The sequence below is a fragment of the Manacus candei genome, unplaced genomic scaffold (genome assembly GCF_025592945.1).
Source record: "Manacus candei isolate 608988 ecotype Guabito, Panama unplaced genomic scaffold, ASM2559294v1 h1tg000082l, whole genome shotgun sequence".
Taxonomy (NCBI): domain Eukaryota; kingdom Metazoa; phylum Chordata; class Aves; order Passeriformes; family Pipridae; genus Manacus; species Manacus candei.
The window spans coordinates 332,900-353,330 of NW_026138130.1; the positions used below are offsets into that span (position 1 = coordinate 332,900).

The window sequence follows — 20,431 nt, forward strand, 5'->3', positions numbered from 1 at the left end:
CAGTAGCCAGAGCCCCCTCTCATACAGCCCCCTCTCCTCTGGGGGAGAGAAGCTCCCTCACACCCCTGCGCTGTGGTCATTAATAGGGTCACCTTGACCTGTGCATCACTGCAGCAGTGGAGCAGTGGCAGGGCAGGGGAATGAGGTGCCAGGAGGATGCTCCCCAGTCCTCCCTGCAGCTCCTCCATCAAAAAAGCAGCTGCTGGGCCTTGAGAGGCCCCCAGGGAAAGGAGAAACACAAATACATTTGCCGGGATGTTGATGTCAGGCTATCACTAGCACAGTGTATGAATTCAGTAAGACTTGTAATTACAGCTGAATTTGGTATTTAACACGCTTGCAAGAGTTTTAAGAGGAATCTTGGTGCTTAAAACCCAGCTACCCTGCCCCTTGAGGTTTTATTTTCCTTCCTGAGCGTTTGTCGCTATCTCGTCTCAATAAAAAGAAAAAAAGAAAATTGGTATTGTCTTTGAAGAGATGAGACTTGAGCCTCCCCACTCTTCACCATCTCTCTTTCTGTTACCAAATATTCCTCGAGCCAAAACCTTCATCTCCCAGAAATGTGTGGAGGAAAGAAGCAGCAGAGCAAGGCCCCTGTGCCGTGTATCATCCCACATCACAACCCCCTTCCTCCTCCAAGGAAAAAATAGTCATGGCACTGTGGACTCCTTAAATCACTAGATTTTAATAGCCATATAAATCCTTTGCATACAGCAATCTGTGGCATGAGAAACCATATAGATACCCAACAAGTTTTTCTGGCTTTCACCACATAAAACTATCATCAATTTTTTTTTTTTTTAAATCAACTCCTGTAGTAGAAACAATAACCAAGCAATTAACAGCAAATTTCTAATTTTCTAAAAGAACAGTGTTTCTTCTCTTAAAAAGAGCAGAGAAGCTGGCGAGGAGTCTCAGATGTATGTACAGATGGGGGTACCTCGGGAAGCTGTCAGCACCGCAAGCCTGCGCACCCAGTCTGGGGGGGCTAGAGCAGCACCTGCTGTCAATCCCCCAGGAGGGCTGGGGGTGACCCAGGGGTGACAGCCACCTGCTGCTTTGCCTTTGAGGGCACCACGCACTGCCTTGCCCTCCAGCACCCACCGGTCCTGCCCGCGGCCGGGACCAGTGCCCTGCCCCTGCGGTAGGCAGTGAGGGACCGCACCTGGAGAGTTGCCTGTTTCTACCTATAATTTCACTTGATCAGGAGTCATAATCATCAAAAGCACACTGTACCTTTCCACACCACTACCCAGCACCTCGGGGGCGAGCTGACTCCATCCTCGCTGCCCAGCGAGCCCAGGAGCCCACATCCCCTGCAGCAGCCACACACGCAGCCCGCTCCCACCCCTCACGCCTCTCTTGGTGACATTGGCTTTTGCAGAATTCACAGAATTCATAAAGAAAATCGTTATTTACATCAAGGTGTTCAGCAGCACGATGTGATAGAGGAATTGAGACAAGAATTCACCCGTGGGCTTATTGCTGACTCGGGCCCAGGGACTGAATCACCCCGGGCTGTTTCCATTCCTCTGGTTCACACAGCGGTGGCAAAGCTGCCGTCTGCACCCCGTTTCCACTGGCTATGTTCATCCTCAGGGAGAACCATCCCTGGGCAAGGCGGGCTGCGCGCGGACGCCGCACCCTGGGCAACATTAAGGCATTTACATGTACACAGGAGCTATTCAGGGATTTAGAAAAACCCACTCGGAGTGTAAACATTTTTGCACATACAGTCATTGGACTTCCACACGTGAAGTTTTCTGTTGTTTTCTGCATAAATCACGAGTTAAGGAGCTACACAGAGAGCACTCAAGCAGACGCCTGGAGCACTGGGGGGCTCTCTTACAGCACAGCAGCATGCAACACGACGGACTCTAAGGAGTAGAAATACTGTAAGTCTCAGTCCAGGATGCTCCCTCCTTCCTACACTTCATATATAGTTTAGGTAAATGTCATGGATAACTACGTGCTGGTAACCCGGGTAAGATGGGCGGCTGTGTGAGGAGCGCTGGGTGATTTCAGCTCATTTCTACTTTAAGTAGAAAAGGGAAATACTCTGCTTCCATTTCTGTATCTATGGAGGTTGCTCAATGACCCCTAGGTCACTGTGCCAGTGGTGCTATAGGTTTAGGTATCAGTGATTCTGCCTTCCTCAGGGACTTTGGCACATTGACTCCGATTTGTACAAGATCCCTGAGAACTTATCAAATCTGCAGTACTTTACAATTTAACAGACCCGGCGTGGGCATTCAGCTCCCTGCCATGCTCACGCCTGCTTCTTGTTGTTGTCTATGCTGTGCAGCAGCGCCAGGAACTCCAGGATGAGGTTGGCTGTCTTGCGGGGACGCTCCACCACCACTGAGTGCCCACAGTTCTCCAGGATGTACACGTGGCAGTCCGGGATGGCATTTGCTAAAACACTGGCGCCAGAAACATCCAGGACCTGGATGGCAGGGGAAAAACAGTCAGAGCTGGGATTTGCTGGACACCATAGAAACCCTGCTGGAGCTGCCTTTGCAAGTCCAATTAAGATGCCGAGCAGAGATGCAGACACAGTCCTTGTGATGCCAGCACCCTGCCTGGGGACAGGGAAAGGAGACTGCTTGGTGCCAGTCTCAGCATGCAGCAGGGAACTCTCTTGGATGTTTTTTGGCTGTCAGCTCAGTGCAAATGGATCACTGCAAGCAAGCGCATCCCTGCATTTATAGAGCCCTTTGCATGCCTGCAGCTTGCTTTCTCCCACTTCTTCCCTCCCACTCCTGCCTCCAAAACCAACCCTACAACTTTGTCTTGAAGCCTGCCCACAAACAGCACATCTCTTCCCAGTTGCCAGGACAACTCTCTTTGCTGACACTTTATTCCTCTTCCCAGCTTCGGTGCTGGCAACTACCCACCCACCTGCCCCCCTGCCCTCCCCAGCCCTAGCTCTGCCATTTCCCCTCTCTAAGAAGCTGACTGTCAGCTTTCTGCCCATCACCCTGCCAAGCCCCCATGCCCAAAGCCACCAGGGACAGGGACACACAGTGCCAGCTCCCCGCAGAGCAGTGCACAGCTCGGCAGCACAGCCCCTGTGGGAGGGCACAGGCAGAGATGGAGACATGGTCCATGGGGGATGAGGAGGGGGCTGCATACCTGGTCCTGCTTTCCCCAGATGACCTGCGTTGGTGCTTTGATCTTGCTCATGTTCTCATGGAGAGAGTGCCTGGACTTTTCATCCGCAATTTCTAAAAACACTAGTGGGGCAAGAGGAGAGTCAGTCCTACATGAGAGATGTTTTGCCTCCCGTTCTCAAAGGGGCCCCTGTGAGCCAGTTCTGCCAGTGTTCCCTCACTGGGAAACCCATGCAATGGTGACGAGCTGTCCTTGCCCTGCCACCAAGCCCAGCTGCAGGGGGCTCCTCCACCAAACCATCTCCTCATCGGTACTGTTAACCCAGATGGGACAGTGAGGTGAACCAGTGACCCCATCACCCGTGGGGGTGGCAGTGGGGGTGGCAGCACGTTGCTACCAGCGACCAAGGCGTGTCCCCAAATCTGTTAATGATGTCGCTCCCTCCCACCCTCAGCAAGGCAGCAGAGGGGTGCTGGGGCTGGGCAGCGTGCAGGGGACATGGGGGCAGAGGACAGCCCATCCCCACACCCTGGGGAGCCCGCTGGAAAGCCTGGTGAGGAGGTGCTGCCATGCACTTACGTTTCCGGTAAAATTCATTGTGTGGAATGCGAACATCAACGAGGCCCTGGAGGATCTGCAGGAAGAGCAGAGGAATGCTGCTAGAGGGGACACGTGCCTCACACAGGGCTAAGCATGCCCGAGAGCACCTCAGAGCAGCCCCTGACACCCCAACATGCCCTGCACAAGCCTGGCCCCAGCATGAGCTTCTTCCTAAGCATGTGGGACTGTTGAAACCACACTTAAGCAACATGTATTTCAGCAACAAGTAATTCTGTCTTCTATGATACAGACCCAATTTCTCCCCCTGGCAAGCAGCCATCTCAGCCATGACTGCACTTTTCTTCTTTCTTGTATTCTTTTGCCAAAACCCCAAAAGAATACACTTATATTTTTTTCTTACTCTCCAATCTACTCATCCCAGACTTCCTAAGGAAACCAAGCCTAATAGCCAGCCCCTTGCCAAGTTCCTCTCACCTGACAATGAGGCAATTAACATTTCCATGGCTTTTACTTAAAAAGCAGCAAACAATCCCCCTCCACTCCGGACAACAGCTGCCTTAGTTATTTAATGCTTCCTGACAACCATATTTACTAAAAAACCCTTCTACATCCCAGCCTGCTGCCAAAACCTTCATGGGAGGAGGAATTCCAGTGGGTGCTGCCAGAGGGAGCTCAGAAAAGTGGGTTTGAAGGGAAAGTGCTGGAAAGGTGCTGGGGGTGGGGCCAGGGGTGTCTCCTCTGGGTGATGGCAGGGATGGCAGCTCCAGTTCCACTCCCCACACCACCATGTAGGCTCAGGGGGAAGCAAACCCACTCATCACCTCCAAGCCCCCTTTCCCCACCAACCACAGCATCAGATTCTCACCTGCTGTGGCACCTTGAAGCGAACGTAGGAGCAAAGCTTCAGCATATCCGCCATCTCCTCGGGCGTTGAGGGGATTAAAGGGATCCTGTCAATGCGTTTGGACTCCTGCAGCTCCCGGAGCTGCTTAATGAACTTGCTGTCGGTGGTACTTGGCAGGCCTGGGTGAAATGAGAAGGGGGGCATGAGCTGAAACCCAGATGAGACTCCCCAACAGCCCAAGCAACAAAATATCCCTGCACTGACCTCCCTCATCCCTGCCTCTGGCTTCCTGCCTGCTCACTCATTAAAAAAAAATATAAAAAAGTGGGGAAGAAAATATCTGTTCATTCAGCAACCTCAGTATGCACCCAGAGATACCCTAACCTCCCTCCTGCTCCAGGGACCCCCAACCCCAAAGGCTGACACAACAGAAGGTGTATTCCCTGTAGACATGCAGGAATACTTCAGTAAAAGCTATAGCACCTATTTTTATGTGGTCAGCAGATACAAACACTAATGCCTAGGCTGCCATTGCACAGCGTTGGACAGAAAATTTCAGCAGCCCCATCTGCATGCACCACTGAGGGAAAAATCCCCTGGCAACAATCCCACACAGAGGGAGCTGTGCTGCAGCCCCCACACAGAGGTTTCACATGAAGAAACAGCCGGAGAGTCAGTTGACACCTCTCCCAGAGGGGAGTAGGAACCCTGACGCCCCCAGAGCCCGGTTACTAGGTAACGTTTGCTTTGCTTCATTCCTTAGTTCTTATTTGGAAGCTGCTTTCCTGGCGTGGGAGAGGAAGGAGCTGCTGTAACAACTGGGATGCAGCAAAGCCCTCCCCAGCAGAGAAGTTCCCTGCCCCCAGTGCCTCCTGCAGCATGTCATGCCCAGGCTCCCCTGAGCCCCCTGTCCAGAGGATGGTGGGGAGGAAGGGGATGGTGGGAATGGGGGGGATGGCAGGAATGGGGGGGATGACGGGGTGCTGTGCAGGCACAGGGACACCTCGCTGACCTGTGCTCAGCACTGATGCACTTTTCCCACTCACAGAACCCAAAGGTGGGAAGTCAGAGTTCTCCAGCTCCCAAAGAACCAGTCCTCCAGCACACCAGGGCTTTCAGGAGGCCAGGCTGGGAAGGCTTTTCCTGTTGCAGTCTCAGTTCCCTCTCCAGAACTGAGAAGCTGCAGACATGCCATGTAAAATACCTGCCATCCCAAGGGAAAAGGCATTTTCCTGCAGAGCAGGACTTGTCCTGTTTGCCCTAGTCTCATCTCTAACCAAGGCACAGTGGGGCAAACGCCAAACCCCTGAAAAAGAGCAGCAAGTACAAGGCTGTGATTTTCTACCATGCCCTGCCAGAGATTTCCAAACTGAAAATACAAATTATTTCAAAATGCTTTGCACTAAACCCCTCTTCTACCTCCAGCACTGCCCTGGGTTTTTGCACTGGCTCCTGATTGCCCTCCCTGTCTCACCTCCCCTGCCTTGCCCACCTGCAGGACAGATTAGGGTCAGGCTGCAAATGTCTTCTGGGTACTGAGCAGCATAGACACCGGCAACATTTCCCCCCATGGAAGTGCCAACCAGATGAAAGGGCCTTCTGTTCAGCCTGATGCACTCCACGAACTGGCAGGGAGCAGAAGGAGCATTGTTAGGGGAGAGGAAACAACAGCGTGGGGTCATTAGAGAAATTCTACTCAAAAGCTTGAGGCTGGTGGCTCTGGCTGCCTGGGAAGGGGGGCAGCGGGGCCGTACAAGGCAGGACTCACAGGGCTTAGCATCCCTCACGTCCCCACCTCCATCACGTCCCCCACGTCCCCACATTCCTCTGCAGAGGCAATGCAATGCTAGGGCTTTACCTGGTGTATTCTCTTAGCTTGCCCACTGATGGAGTAATCATCCAAGTCTGAGCGGGTTGTGCCCTCGTGCCCGGGCATGTCCACACACACCAAGTGCAGGTTCTTTGGCAGGAACTGCAGAAACAAGCCAGGGATGGTTATGGTGCAGGGAAACCGCTGCAAAGCCCAGGGGTGGAAAGTGGTGACCACAGGTGGGAGCAGGGGGGGTTGCTCCCCTCCTAGCAGCCCCAGTTACTTGTACACCAGAGTAGGTCAGCTCATGTACCAGGGATGACATGATGAGAAAGCACAGCCAAGACTTGCTTCCCAAGGAGGAAGCAGGTATGTACTGCTCTTCCCCTGCAGCTCTGCATGTCGTAGGGATGAAGGGATCCAACAAGCAATGAGCATGGAGTAAGGAGGGTGTTCCTAGTACATTACCACAATCATCCCATCCCATGCAACCGTTGGGTCCCCACACTGCCCCCAAAACCAGGGCCATCAATTCTCACTAAGGAGCAACATGATAGAAATGGAGTCCCACCTTGACTATGGACAGCCACATGTCTTTGTGGGCCGAGAACCCATGTAGCATCAGGATGGATGGTCGGTATCCAGGTCTTCCTCTATAGGAATAACAAAACTGATAGTCATCGTAGTTTGCATATCTAACCTGCATGCCCAAGGCTCGGCGCCAGTACCTGGAAAAGAGGAGAAAACACCAGTGAGCGAGACAAGACCAGGGCCCAGCCATGATATAAGCCAGGTGACAATCCAAACACAGCCACAGATGGCTTGCTAAGGCCAGTTAGGTTGGGTTCACGCTGCTGCCATCATGGGACTACTGGGATTAATCCTGAATATCTGGTCCCTGGACCAGATCCTGTGCATACATGCGATCCCTTACAGGTGTAGTACTAGTGGCTGGCTATTCGTGGATGCACTGCAAGTGGCTTGTGCATGTAAAGAATTTTTAAAAAGGCCCTAACTCAGTTGGCAATGGAAATGGGCCAAAACACCCAAAGATTGGTCTGAGAAGAGAGACTCCAGGGAAGGGCAGCACATACAGCGAGGCAGCGTGCAGGGTGGGCAGGCCAAGGGAGGCAGTTCTTCTAGGTAGGTAAGGCGAATCTGTCACAGAGTTATTTGGACACAATCCTGCATCAATGGGAAAACATCAGCCCACAGACAAGCACACCAGCCAAAATCACCACGTCACCTGGGAGCACCAGCCAGAGAGAACCTGATTCCTATGGACCAGCTAAATAACACTTAGAAATGTATTTATATACACACAAAGGACCGGAGGGGACCATCCTTATACAGGGTCTAGCACTCTAGGAGATACCAGGGCTGTTCCTCTGAAAGCAGAGGCAGACAGCTCCTGCCAGCACACTCTTGCAGCTCAGAGGATGCAGTGAAACTGCCAGCCAGAAGGACCTGGACAGAGATTATCGGTGACACTTTGGACACATGATGTGTACGTGCGGCCCAAGACAGAGAGCAGGCTCTCTTTCTCTGCATTTCCCCTATGCTCAAACATAACCCTTGTCAGGACAACTACTGGGCTACTCCTGATGGCCAAGACACTGGAAAATATATGTTGTGCCAGAATTTATTTAAGACACAAGCACAAGGTCACCAACGCTTCTGGACTGTCCTACCTCTCAGCCCACTCAAAGCTTATGCATAGTGAAATCCTCTTTTAGCATAATCCCTTTCTCGAGGGAGCTAGTAGGACTTAAGCAGCATCTTGGCTCAGTGCTGGTCCTACAAGGAGAGGTGAATTTCTCCCTAATAAGTGTCTTAAGAGTCCTTGCCTCAAAAGCACTGGCGTGAACTACCGATGGGCAAGATGATAACATTTTTAGCAACTGATCCTAATGGATCAATTCAGCAGAAGGCAAAATAATCTGTGCAAAGCTGAACTGATCCCCCAACAAGGTGTTAACTCGCTTAGTGGCAGTGGCTAAACTGATTAACCCCTGTCACAGTGCAGGCAGAGTGGCTCCAGGCCAGGTCAGTGGGGCAGCCCTGGACATCATGCCAGGGAAGGAGGCGCATTAGCAGCAGGGAAAGCAGTGAGACCAGGGGTGAGGGGGCCCAGTCTGACCCTTGACTGCTCTGGCTGAGGACACTGCAGACCAACAGCGAGGAGGAGGAGGGGACAGGGAACTGTGGGAGAAGGGAAAAGCATCCCCTGGGACCTTCCAGGGATCTCCCAGGAGCAGCGCAGCAGAGCTGGAGCTGCATGGGGCTGGAAGGGGAGGGCAGTATGGCATGCTGCCTGCCCCTCTCCTGCCTCTGCTGATGGGGAAAATCAACGATTTCACCCCAAAAAAAGCCAACTCAGAAGGAAGCCAATAAGAAAGGAAGAGTAAAGAGCAAATCCACCCTTCTCGCCCACTGTCCCTAACAAAAGAGGTGCTCATGACATACAGGGCATTGCAGCCACTTCTGCAAGATGCCCATACTGCCAGAAGTGCTGGGAGAGAGAAAGATGGGGGCACTATACCCTTCGAAAGAAGACAGCCCTTCTGATCCCTGCTCACACACTCCCTCCTTCAGCCAAACACAGACCATCTTGCCCACAGTGCATTTTCACCCGGTTCCTGATCTGTAACCCAAAAAGAACAAAAGCAGCAGAGGATTCTCTACCTCCCTCTCACCCCGGCTCCTCCAAGCTCCCAGCGTCAGTCTCTGCACCTCCTTTGCCCTGTCCTGCCACTCCTGTTTGTGGCCATAGAAGGCTTTGCCCTGACCACAGGGCAGGTCTGCTGCAGCAGTTTCTCCAGCGATCTTCCTTGGAATCTCAGCCCATCAGGGTCCACCCTGGCTTCCAGCAGCTGCTCATATATCCAAAGAGAAAAACCACTTTGACTGCCAAACCTGATACCACTTGGACATCTGTGACACAGAAGGCTGTCACACCACCTGCTCTCCTTTGCAGAGCAACAATCCCATTCCTGGGGTTTTCATTCCATGCCCTGTCCTCTCTCAGCCTCAGATGCTGTGAATAAAAGCCTGCTAATTAAAGTGCCATTAGAAACAGGCTTCATCCGAGTGCTGCGGTGGGCAAACATCTTCCTTTCGCAGGAGGTCACTTGGATTTGGGAACACCCCATGAGCTGAACTGCAGAAGCCACCATCTGCCAGCAGCATGTGAGGACAGCCTGATGCGCTGCCTGTTCTGCCTATTCTGCCCACTCTGCCTGCTGCTGCCTGCTCCATGCTGGGTGATGAGACTCTGCCTTGACTTCTGAAGGGAGTTATTCCAGCTTTTCCCTGCAACAAACCCAGAGAGGAAAGCTGCCAGAGTGCTTATCACTGATTTCCAGGGACAAAGGAGGACTGAAGGACGTAGTGCCTGCTTCCTGGTAATCAGAAAGGATAACATGCAAGGGTGTAAGGAAAAGCATCGTCCCACCTTCTCTGATGCTCCATTCCAGAAGAAGAGGAGAGGATCAGAAAAGCCTTGTCTGTAACTACTTATGAGAGAAAAGCCCTTGCCTGCTGAGCAGGGAGGGAGCATGTGAGCACAGGGACACCCACGCCATGGCCACATTGATGAGGTGGGAGGTCACCAGACTGCCAGGGCTGCCAGGCTGGGGCACAGGCAACAGTGGCTGTGCTTTTTTCAGCCACAGTCCTGTCCTTAGGGGAAACAACCCAGAAAGGTTTGGAGAGATCCTGCATGCTAGCACTGCAGTGGCAGCCTGGCCAAGAGCCCCTTGACACGGTCCAGCCAAAGCCCTGGGACAGCAAGGGCCAGAGCAGCCCTGCCAGACGTAAGCCTCAGCAGCAAAAATGCAATAAGAAAACGTCATTTTCTTCTTACAGAGATGCTTAAAGCTACACCCAGCAACGTCCACCTCCACACGCACCACTGTGCATGGCTGTGGGGCCCTGCTGGGAACAGGAGCCATTCCACCCCTGTGCCACACGGAGAGCAGCCGGGCTCAGGAACTCACCAGTAGTAGATGCGGATGAGTGCTGAGGGCCACAGGAGGAACGAGGCCACGAAGGCCAGGATGGGGATAGCCAGGGTGCCACCGGCGATGACAAACATGTTCAGCACATCCAGGTCCATGCTGCTCTTCACCACCCAGCCTCACCTGCCTGCGTTTAGGGAAGGATCAGAGAGGTTAACCCCCAGAAACGATGACAGGTCAATGCGAAATGAGAACTCTGCTGCCTGGGGAAGAGGAAAGAGGCTCTGCAAGAGGCAGAGGACACTGCTTAGGAGCACAGCAAAGTCTTCTTAAGTTTTAAAACCCAATTATTTCTTCTGGCTCTTTAATGGATCTAATTATTGCAATGTTATCCTCTCAGGAGAGCACTTCTCAAAAGGGCAATGAGCCTCCTAACAGGCATGGAACAAGGTGGCAGGTAACAATATGGCCCTTGGGACACTTTGCAGACACAGGAAGCACAGCACTCCGATGGGTGCAGGCAGCCTTTCCCCCTACCATGAGTGCAGGCAGCCTTTTCCCCCACCATGAGCGCAGGCAGGGCTGGCTTAAGGCAGGCTCCACATTTTTTTTGGAGACAGGCGTCCAGCTCCTTCTCCCCTCCCCCTGCCCAATCCCAAATCCCCAGCACACAACCACTGACCTAGAATTGATGGGTTGAGCCCAGCTCTCGTTATCGCTCTGCACAGACACCAACTAATCAAGGAAGCAGAGCCTATTAATGTGCTCGGAAACTGAAGGAAACAACTTGGCAGGACACTCTTTGGTGACCAACCCTTATCTGAGACAAATTTATCCCCATCCCCACCCCCACATCCTTGCTTCTGCCCCACATTCTGCACTTGATGTGGATTACAGATGCCTATCCCAGCTCCCCAGCATCCTTCAGGCAAATATCAGGGACAGCAGGCAGAGGACACTGGGTGCAAGGGCGAGCTCCCACACAATGCCATGCTTGTCCCTGAACTCTCCCCACTGCAGGCAGCTGGGATATATTTTTCTCATTAAGAGATTAAATGCTGCCACACACTCATCTCCTCTAATTCCCCCTGCTAACCAACTCACGGCTCGCTCTTTCCTCGGCACTTCTGTACCACATTGATAAAGCAAAACATCCTCAACGCCTGCTTTCCCACCCCCCATCACCACCCCCACGTTTCTCTCTGCCAGGACAGGCAGATTTATCCCTGCTTCCTGCAAAACTCCCGGTGGTATGTGGCATGTTATGTCATGAAACAGGAAGAGAATCACTACAGTCACAGCCTCCCGCCCCCAGACACCGTCACACTGGACCTCATCGAACCCTCACGTTACACTCGACCAAGAGAAACGGGTTACAGAACCTCTGAAGCATCAGCCAGATTTGCCCTCTTCCCCCAGGGAAAATAGGAATAACTGAAATTCGAGGAAGACTGTAAATATTTCCACACCAGTCACTTCCTTAACAAAGCTAAACCTCACTTCCGTCTTCAAACCACCACAACACGCCGTTATTCGCTTAATTAACATTTTGAAGAAAGATCCTTGATCTCAGCACGGCTTATTCATAAATAAACACTTCGTGCAACCGATAAACTTGTCCGTGGGAGCAGGGCTGCCGGAGAGCCCACCCCTGAGCGCTCGCTGCCTTTCGCTACATCACTAAAACAGGGCAGAAATTAAGCACAGAAAATCGCCATTGTTCCCAGTGGTGACCAGTAACGAGAGAAGGCAGCAGGCAGGAAAAGCGGGGGCGGTGGGAATCCCTGTGCTCCTGGCGCGGGGTCGCCACCTCTGCCTCCACCTCCACCACCGCTTTTAGAAAGCAACACAAGAAGCCGACAACCTTTAAAAAGCCCGGCTTACCTTGCAGAGTTCCCCTCCTCCTCTCGGCACAAGTCCTGCTCGCTGTGGGCAGCGGCAGTGTCTGAACAAACTGTCAGAAGAGGGAAAAAAAACAAGGTCAAAATCGCAGTCCTGCTTTTTCTCCGCCCTTCAGGCTCGGCAGCCCGGCGAGTTCGGGGTATTTAAGTCGCCGGCTTCCCTTCGAGACGCCTCATATTCACCTTCTGACTAACCTTTCTCCCATTTATGTAATGGGGGATACGATAAAGCCAGTCGAGTGCACTTGTGCCAAGCAGGAGCAAAGTGCAGGCGGCCATCGGGGAGGAAGCAGGGCCGGGGCGGTGCGGCGGGGAGGGCCAGGGCTGCGCGGACCCGGCGGCGTGGGCTCATGGTCGCCCTTCAGGTGATTACTGCTATTAGAACAAAGCCAGCTAAGCAGCTTCTCTTCCCCTTCCTCTTCGTCTTAGAGGTACTTTTCCAAGCACCCTCCGTGCCCCCCCTTCCCTGTGCGAGACTGGCTGAAGCGCGGCGCAGCCGCAGGAAATTACTGGAGAGGTAGGAAAAATGCTGGCCTGAACTGGCAGGCAGATTTTGGCCCTGGAAATTCACGGTGGAGGATCAGTGGGAGCACCGGAGCCACCCAGCCCGAGAGCCAGAAAACCCCTGAGAGATGCCCCCCTCCCTGCCACGGCCACAGGGCCAGGGGCATCCCGAGGGGCTCCCGTCCCCACCGAGCCGGAGCATTTCGGCAGACACCGCTCACCACGTGAGCCCCTGCGCCCAGTGCCGGCCCCGCGCACCCAGCGAGCCCCGCTCGGGGCCCCTGCTGGCCACGGGTGCCCGGGGGCGAGGATGCTGCTGAGCCTCCTTCCGCGTGGGCAGAGCATCGCCACTGATCTCCATGGCTACCTCCGATGGAGGCAGCGGGAACGAAAATGCCAGCAGGCTCAGCTATGCACTCGGGGGCAGCCACACCGTCACCACAGCCCCCAGCAACCCCAGCCCCATAAAGCCACCTCTGCACCGAGCAGTGCCAGCCCCCCGCGACGGTGCTGTGCCCAGGGGACGATCACCGTTCGTGCTGCACCGGTCCTTTGCTACCAGCTAGAGACACTGTGGACTTAAAAATAAAGGCGAGCTCCCTGGTAACAGCTGGAAGCCTTCAGATCACAGCTCATCCATCACCTTGAGGTGCCCTGTGACCAAGAGTCACAGCAAGTGGCCTCGAGTGTTGCTACCGCTTCTCAGAAGGATCTCCACGTATTTCGTAAATTACTTTGCAAACATCAATTAGGCAACTCTGATAAATGACATATGATCATTGCAGTAATAGATCACCTGGTGATAATGTCAAGTGTGTTGTGCACCTGGCAGGGCACGGGATGCCAAACCAGGAGCACTGGTTCCCACACTGGCAGCCGAATGACAATCACTAACCTCTGCAGCCTTCAATCTGGGAGGACTCCCCAAAAAAGGCACCCCAGGTAATGGGGTGGTCCTGGGACAGATGCTAAGGGGAGGCTCTACATCTCCACTTACTTCCTACCCTGTGCCAAATTCAAACAGGAGCCTCATCACCTGCAAACAGAGGGGCCAGCAGGAGGGGGCTGTGGGTCGCATGTTGGCGACAGTCCCCAGGGCCATGGGACAAAAGTATTTTTTCCTCTTTCGAGCTCAGTGGATCATACCAGGGAGGCTGGAGAAGACCCAATAGTGCAGCTCAGGTGTATCTATTGATTTTTTCCAAGCCCCACATAAGATGCAGAAGCAGCAGCACAAAAACCATCCCAAGGTGGAGGTGCTGGGTTGGAAGAGGAGAGTGGCAGCCCTGAGCAAGGCCAGGGAGGGATTTCACAGCACAGGAATGACACGTGTGCCCTCACTGACCAGACATGCCAACATTCAAGCACAAAGGTTGTCCTGGGCTGTGCTCATTGGGACTGCCCTGCACCCAGGGTTTTACTTACCCCACCTGCACCCAGAGCAGTCTGTGTCTGATCGACAACAGAGTTAAATCGCCGAATAGCTGAAATCTAAGCAGCACATTTAGGTATATGTTAATTTTTCTTTTAAGATCTGAAAAGGAAAAAATATCAACCAATTGTAAGATCCCACTGCAGAAACAGGGAGCTTTGAGGGACCTCAGTGGCTGAGGCCCCCAGAAACCTCGACTCACACCACTAACCACGTAAGAAGAAAAACACAAAACATGAAAGTGACACCTTTCCCTTGGAAACTGCTTTACCCTTGGCATCCTCAGCAGCCAGAAAAATCATATTGACCTTAAATGATGACATAACTAATATTACAGTTCCCCAGTGGTGTAGTTTGCTGGGTGATCCTTTAGACGCCAATCACAGTGAAGTTGTAGTTTAATATCTATTAGTGAAAGATCTCTGTCTGTCAGCCAGACAGCTCTCAATCTTAATCCAGCCTCCAGAGAGAGCCGAGAGTAGGAAATGCGCCCTTTCACCTTCATTTATTTATAGATGGCAGAAATGAGGTCATTATTTCTGCAGCACCATTTCACAAAACATGCATATCTGATCCATTTGTATCTGTGCAACACGGCTCAAACATGAACTGGAAAGTCCGGGCTGGCCCCCGACTCTGCTGCTTCACCACAGGCTGGGAACATGCAGGGACGAGCTCTCAGTGTCACTGCCAGCCAGCCTGGGGACAAGGTGGATGAAAAGCACGACCGAAGCAGGCTGTGCTGCCAGCCAGCTGCTGTTTTAGAAATTCATAACGTGCTCATCCTCCTTCCAGACCCCGTCGCCATCCTCATCCTGCCGCACACGCACGCAACGGAGCATGCACGGCACATCCGATGTCACGAGTGCGCCCGGACTCAGCCCTCTCCTGGCGAAGAGGGGGTAGGAAAGAGTTGGGGAGGGATGGGGTAGGGGTATCCGGGGGCCACATCCCGGGGCCCTTCTCCCAGCACAAAGTTCCTCCCACACACACAAAGCATCCTCCTCCAGCCAAATGGCAGCATCCTCCAAACAGCAGCAGCCGAGACCACAGAATCGTATAGTATCATAGAACGGTTTGGTTTGGAAGGGGCCTTAAAGATCATCTTGTTCCAACCCCCGTGCCATCAGATGATTAATTGTTGGAGAGGGGGGGAATTTAAAGACAAATTAATTAAATCTTTAGAAATATACATTTGAAATTATTGCTTGCATTTTGGCTTTGCTCCCGCTCTCCAGCCCACCGCCAGCGATGGTTGGGAGGGGGGAGACCCGCACGCCGGAACGGCTGCCCCCTCGGTCGCCCCCCGGTTCTGTCATTGCTACTGTCAGCCCCGCATCCCGCCCCCCCGCCTCTCACCGTGCCGTGCCGAGCCGAGCCGAGCCGAGCCGAGCCGTAATGGCAGCGCCGAGCGGCGAAACGCGGCGGCTCCGCTGCGCCCTCCCCCCGCGCCGGTGCGGCTCCGCGGGGCGCAGCGAGAGGCGGGGATGCGGCTCCGCGGGGCGGGATGCCGAGGGGGGATAGGCGGGATACAGCCGGGGTGAAAGGGGCACGAAATAGGGGGGAAAGGGAGGGCTGCAACGCGGCGCAAGGGAGGGATGCAATAGGGCGGCTTTGGGGCTACAACGGGGGTACCCAAAGGCTGAAAGGTGGCTACAGTGGGGGCGTGTAAAGGGACGTCAACGGAAGCTCAAGGAAGGATGAAATAGGACCGTAGTGGGGGTACAAGTGGGGAATGTAATGGGACTTCCATGAGGGTACAAGGACGGTTGCCACAGGGATGGAAGGGAGGCTGCAATGGGGGGCTGCAGATGGGGTATAGTAGGGGTGAACATGGGCTACGAGGTGGCTACAGAGGGGGGATGTGAAGGGACGGCAGTGGAGGTGCAAGGGGAGGGTGCAGTGAAGCTGCAGAAGGAGCGGAAGGGGAGAAGTAATGAGGCTTCCATGGGAGGGAACAGGGGTGGAAAGGGGGGTGCAGTGGGGGGATGCAGTGGAGCTGTAATGGTAGATGTGACAGGAATTCAGTGGGGTGGCAGGGGGGATGCAACTGGACTGCAGTGGGAATGCACGTGGTACATAACTGGGATGCAAGGTGGGATATAAAATAGGGATATAAGAGGGATGGAAGAGGGTCTACAATGAGGTGCAAAGGAGGGGATACAGAGTGGCAACAGAGGGATGTGATGGGACTTCAGTGGGGGTGCAAGGGAGGGCCGTAGTTGGTTTAGGGTGTGCAGGGGGTACAGTGGGGTATGCAGTTACAGCAGGGATACAACAAGGATGTATGGGGGTATGCAAGGGACACACAGCAGGGATTCAAGGAAGATCCAATGAGATTACAGAAGTTATACAATGGAGTTGCCATGGAGATGCAACAGGGATAAAAAGGGGAATTTGATAATGGCAGCAGCAGGGTTACAACAAAAAGATACAAGGGTGGATACAACAGGGGTTACAACAGGGAGGTAAAGGGGATGCAATACAACTGCCAGGGAGATATGAAGGGGAATGCAGTGCTGCACCCCACAGAGAGACCTCACAGTCCCCTTGCACAAGGCCTGGGAGCAAACACGGGAATGGGGAACGGCTGTCCCCTTCCCAGGTCCTGGTGTGGGCTGTGATCAGAGAGCACGGAGATCTGCCCTGTTTCCTGTGGAAAGGGCACAAAGGTTAAAATCAGAGCATCCCACTGATAAAAGTCCTATTTCCCGTATAAGAGTAAGTCTGCCATTTAGGTTACAAGCCTGTTATCTGCTCTCTCTTCCCAACAGATGACACTGCTTGCTCTCAGGAGCTGCATTTCAACCTGCATTTAAAATCTACTCTGTTTTTTTCTTAAAACTGCCACCTGAATCCTTTTGCTATGAGCAATTTACATTCATTCCCCTTGGGTCATATATCAGGCTGGTGCGTACCTTTAGGATATGCCAAAAAATATGAGAAAACTTAATTAAATTGGAAATGAGATCAGCTCCTGAGTAAATGCAAATTGGGTCAAATCCTCACCCCACCTGTGCTTTGATAAAGGATGTCCCTTTGGTCTGCCCGGCTGGGAGAGATGAGATAACTGGTATAAATGGCTTTCCAGGTCAGAGTTTACGGCAATAACCATAAGCTTTTGATAATATGAGCTGTTAGAAGAGATTATAACTAAAATCAAGGGGTTTAGGTGGCCTGGTGAAGGTGAGGCACAGCCTGCTTTGGGTTTTCTTTAAAGAGCTTCCCAGTCAAGCTGGGCAAAACAAAGCTGAGCTTCCGCTAAAGTGACCTAATCGGACATGGGAGGTACTTCACAGGCCTCCAAGCATTGTTTATAGTCGTATTTGTTTGTTCAGCTTTCTTGTGCCTGGCCAAAGGCTCCCGTGGGACACGTGCAGGGCAGCGCTGACTCACTCCAGGGATGGATTACCCACACCATGGCTATTCCAGGCCACCTACTGGGAAGTCCATGGAGATAGTCATGGCGAATTATGGCTCTTAAAATAGCTGAAGCAGAGACGTGCAGTGGTTTTATGTTGAAACATGGCATGAGCCAGCCGGGGAACCTGCTCTTGCAATCTCAGCGCGCAGCCACAGGGAAGAGTCATTGGGAGACTCCTTCACTGGCGACGGGGAAAGGAGGGATCATGAGGGCTCTCCCGAGCCAACCACCATTGGGATGAGACCACAGCTTCAGCAGGTCACAGCGCTGGTGAGGCAGTTTGCAGTGCTCTGGTGACTTTGCCAGGCAGGGGCTGATCCTCCGTCCCAGCAAAGTGGAGGAGACCTTGGGCTCTCCGGATGCCATGGGGGGCTGTGGGGAGAGTGCAGGGCACAGCTGGGCTCCCTGTCCCCACAGGGAGCAGATGAGCTTCAGGGGGAGCCCCAGCAGCTCCCTGAGCACCTCCTTAGGACCCTATGAAGCCATGTTTGGGGTGGCTGCACTGTGGCAAGCCAAAATTAAAGGCCAGTGCCTGCACTGACCTGCCCCATGAATTTTGTTTCTCCTCTCAGCCCACAGACACAACTCATCACACAGATGTGGCAGCTGGTGAGGATCGAGTCACCCCTGCGTCACCCCTCAAGGCTGCTGGCATTTTGGAGCCCAGTGCCAGCTCTCCTGGCCCTCAGTGGAAAATTACTTATTCCCAATGCCAGGGTCAGAAGCTGGGCTTCCCACCAGCACAAGAGCACAACCTTGATGCTGTGAGCAGGATGTAGGATGACCACAACAATGACTTATGATCCAGTCAGAAACAAAATGTCTCCCTTTATCAGAGCAACCGCAGGATAAAAAAATTAAAAATAATCAGAATTAGCTGTCCCATGGCAGAAACCAGTAAACGAGACTTTCATGTAAACAGTCTTGTTTTCCATAGGAAGGTGGAAGCTCTGGCTGGAATCAGGGCAGGGTAGCTATGGAGAACTCCAGCTTCTGCCTCACCAAGCTGAGAAGCAGTATTGCTCCACCAGATGAAAAGTTTCCATATTATTTCCCCCTGCTGGGTGATGAATCCCCAGGGCACATGGTGAGGCTGTTTGTAATCATAACAAGTGACGGCACACTGCCTTGGTGAGGTGAATCATCTTCCCAGGGTGAGGAGTCCCCATGTATTTCCACTCACGTGGTGGTGGCCCTGTGGCACGATGCCGCGAGCAATCCCCAGGGGACTGTGGGCACGGGAGAGCGCCGGGGCAGGCGGGTGCCCCAGAGCCCACCGTGGGACCTTGCCACGCCCAAAGCAGTGTGAGACTTTAATAACATACAGCTACCAAAATTCACCCCTCAGGACAGGGATAAGATCTTGGATCGCTCCAGTTTGCAAACAGCAGCTCCCAGTGAGCACAGGGGTAAATAACTCCTCTGGGCACTGCTTTCAGTAGCTGCCCTGTCGCTCTTCAGTGGCTTCGTTGCACAACCTGGGACAAACACATGCCCCCACCTTTTAAAACATCATAAAGCTAGACCTACTTTCCGTTTAATAGCTTTAAATAATACTTTCTTAACTCTACTGAAAGTTAATGCATATATTACACACATTTTAATTACATCTTTCCCTGCTAACAATGCGGGTGTACTTAATGTCACAAAACCTGCTTATTTGGTGGCTGCAATGTCTTTCTGGAGGGATAACTTCAAAGCCTCATCTCCTCGTCACGCATCAAAGCCTGTATTACTGTGTGCTGCCCTACAGCTCAGCTAAACGGCTTCATTCAAGAAACTGAAAACATGATGAGGCATTTTTCCTTGCACTGCCTTATAGCAGGCAGGCTGTCACGCTTCAAGCCACTAGTTGAACAATGCTGACGTGTGAAGTTGAAAAAGAAAACCCTATCAGAGTCCTGGACCAGCAAAGGGATTATGCCGTAAGAGTAATTAAATAGAACACGTACCTTCCAGAATTATAAATAAAAATTAAGCATCAAAGAATTGATTCAAAACATTCCATGTATCTTGCACACCAAATGCTTTTACCCTCCATTACTCGAAAATTCCAGACGGTCGTTCCAGGACTCTTATTGCCATTACATTGGCACTGAAGCCGCTTCCCGAATGACCATATTTGGTCTGCAGCCCAGCTATGAACTTCAGAAATACGAAATGGCCCAAGTGCTTTGCTACTTATTAACTTGAAATTCCAGGAGACTGAGATAAAATACTCTGCCTCATGGTTGTGATGAGGTCACCAAGAAACCAAAGGTCATTTCATTTGCCCCAAAGAACCTACTTTCTTGATGATGCTGGTGACTTTGGGGTTGGTCCTTTCTGGTCCTTCCCTCACCACAGCAGATGTAGACAGAGCTGCAATTTGGGTAAAAATGGTAAAAATCAAGAAACACAAAACACCTTAAAGCCTGGTATATGGAAAGGGAAGCCCAGCTCTGGAAAACAGAGCTGTGGTGGCACCTGGAGAGAACCAGCGTGGCAGTGCTTGTCCCCACACTGCCCCCTTGCACCCAGCATCACCTCTGCCTGTTCTGCCTGTGCTTCCCTGGAGCCACATGCTCCCCTTCGGGGGGACAGGCTAATGGGGCTGTTTAGTGGGGCAGCAGGGGCACCTCAACAGACCAGGGCTCAGGCAGACTGGCCCAGCCTTTGCACCCTTTGTAGAAAGGACACAGCAGTACTGGTAAACCCAGCAGTATCAAACCCCTGACCAGCACAGACACCACGTCTTGCCCACAGAGGAGAAATGAAGCTTCAGCAGAGTCCCAGGGTGAACTCATACCCCATAGGTGCTCCCCCCCACTGAACACCCCATGAGTCACACAGTGCTCCAAGCCCAGAATAGGAGGGGATGTGGACTCATCCCCCAGTGTCTG

At 52.8% G+C, this 20,431-nt stretch overlaps 1 protein-coding gene across 5 annotated transcripts; it reads right to left on the bottom strand.

The window, feature by feature from the left end:
• Positions 1–666: 666 nt before the first annotated feature.
• ABHD6 (abhydrolase domain containing 6, acylglycerol lipase) lies at positions 667–15,582 on the bottom strand. 5 transcript variants are annotated; one of them, XM_051811345.1, is made up of 11 exons: positions 15,485–15,582; positions 14,119–14,227; positions 12,173–12,242; positions 10,328–10,475; positions 6,901–7,057; positions 6,378–6,491; positions 6,012–6,144; positions 4,541–4,698; positions 3,694–3,748; positions 3,136–3,236; positions 667–2,446 (listed from the first exon to the last, which is right to left on the bottom strand). In XM_051811345.1, the coding sequence occupies exons 4-11, from the start codon at positions 10,444–10,446 to the stop codon at positions 2,270–2,272; spliced, it is 1,014 nt and encodes a 337-aa protein (XP_051667305.1). In that variant the 5' UTR covers positions 10,447–10,475; positions 12,173–12,242; positions 14,119–14,227; positions 15,485–15,582; the 3' UTR covers positions 667–2,269. The 5 variants fall into 5 exon arrangements, with proteins under 5 accessions (XP_051667305.1, XP_051667307.1, XP_051667308.1 ...); XM_051811347.1 differs by having other exon boundaries at positions 14,119–14,184; positions 15,485–15,554; XM_051811348.1 differs by lacking the exon at positions 14,119–14,227 and having other exon boundaries at positions 15,485–15,577.
• Positions 15,583–20,431: the final 4,849 nt, after the last annotated feature.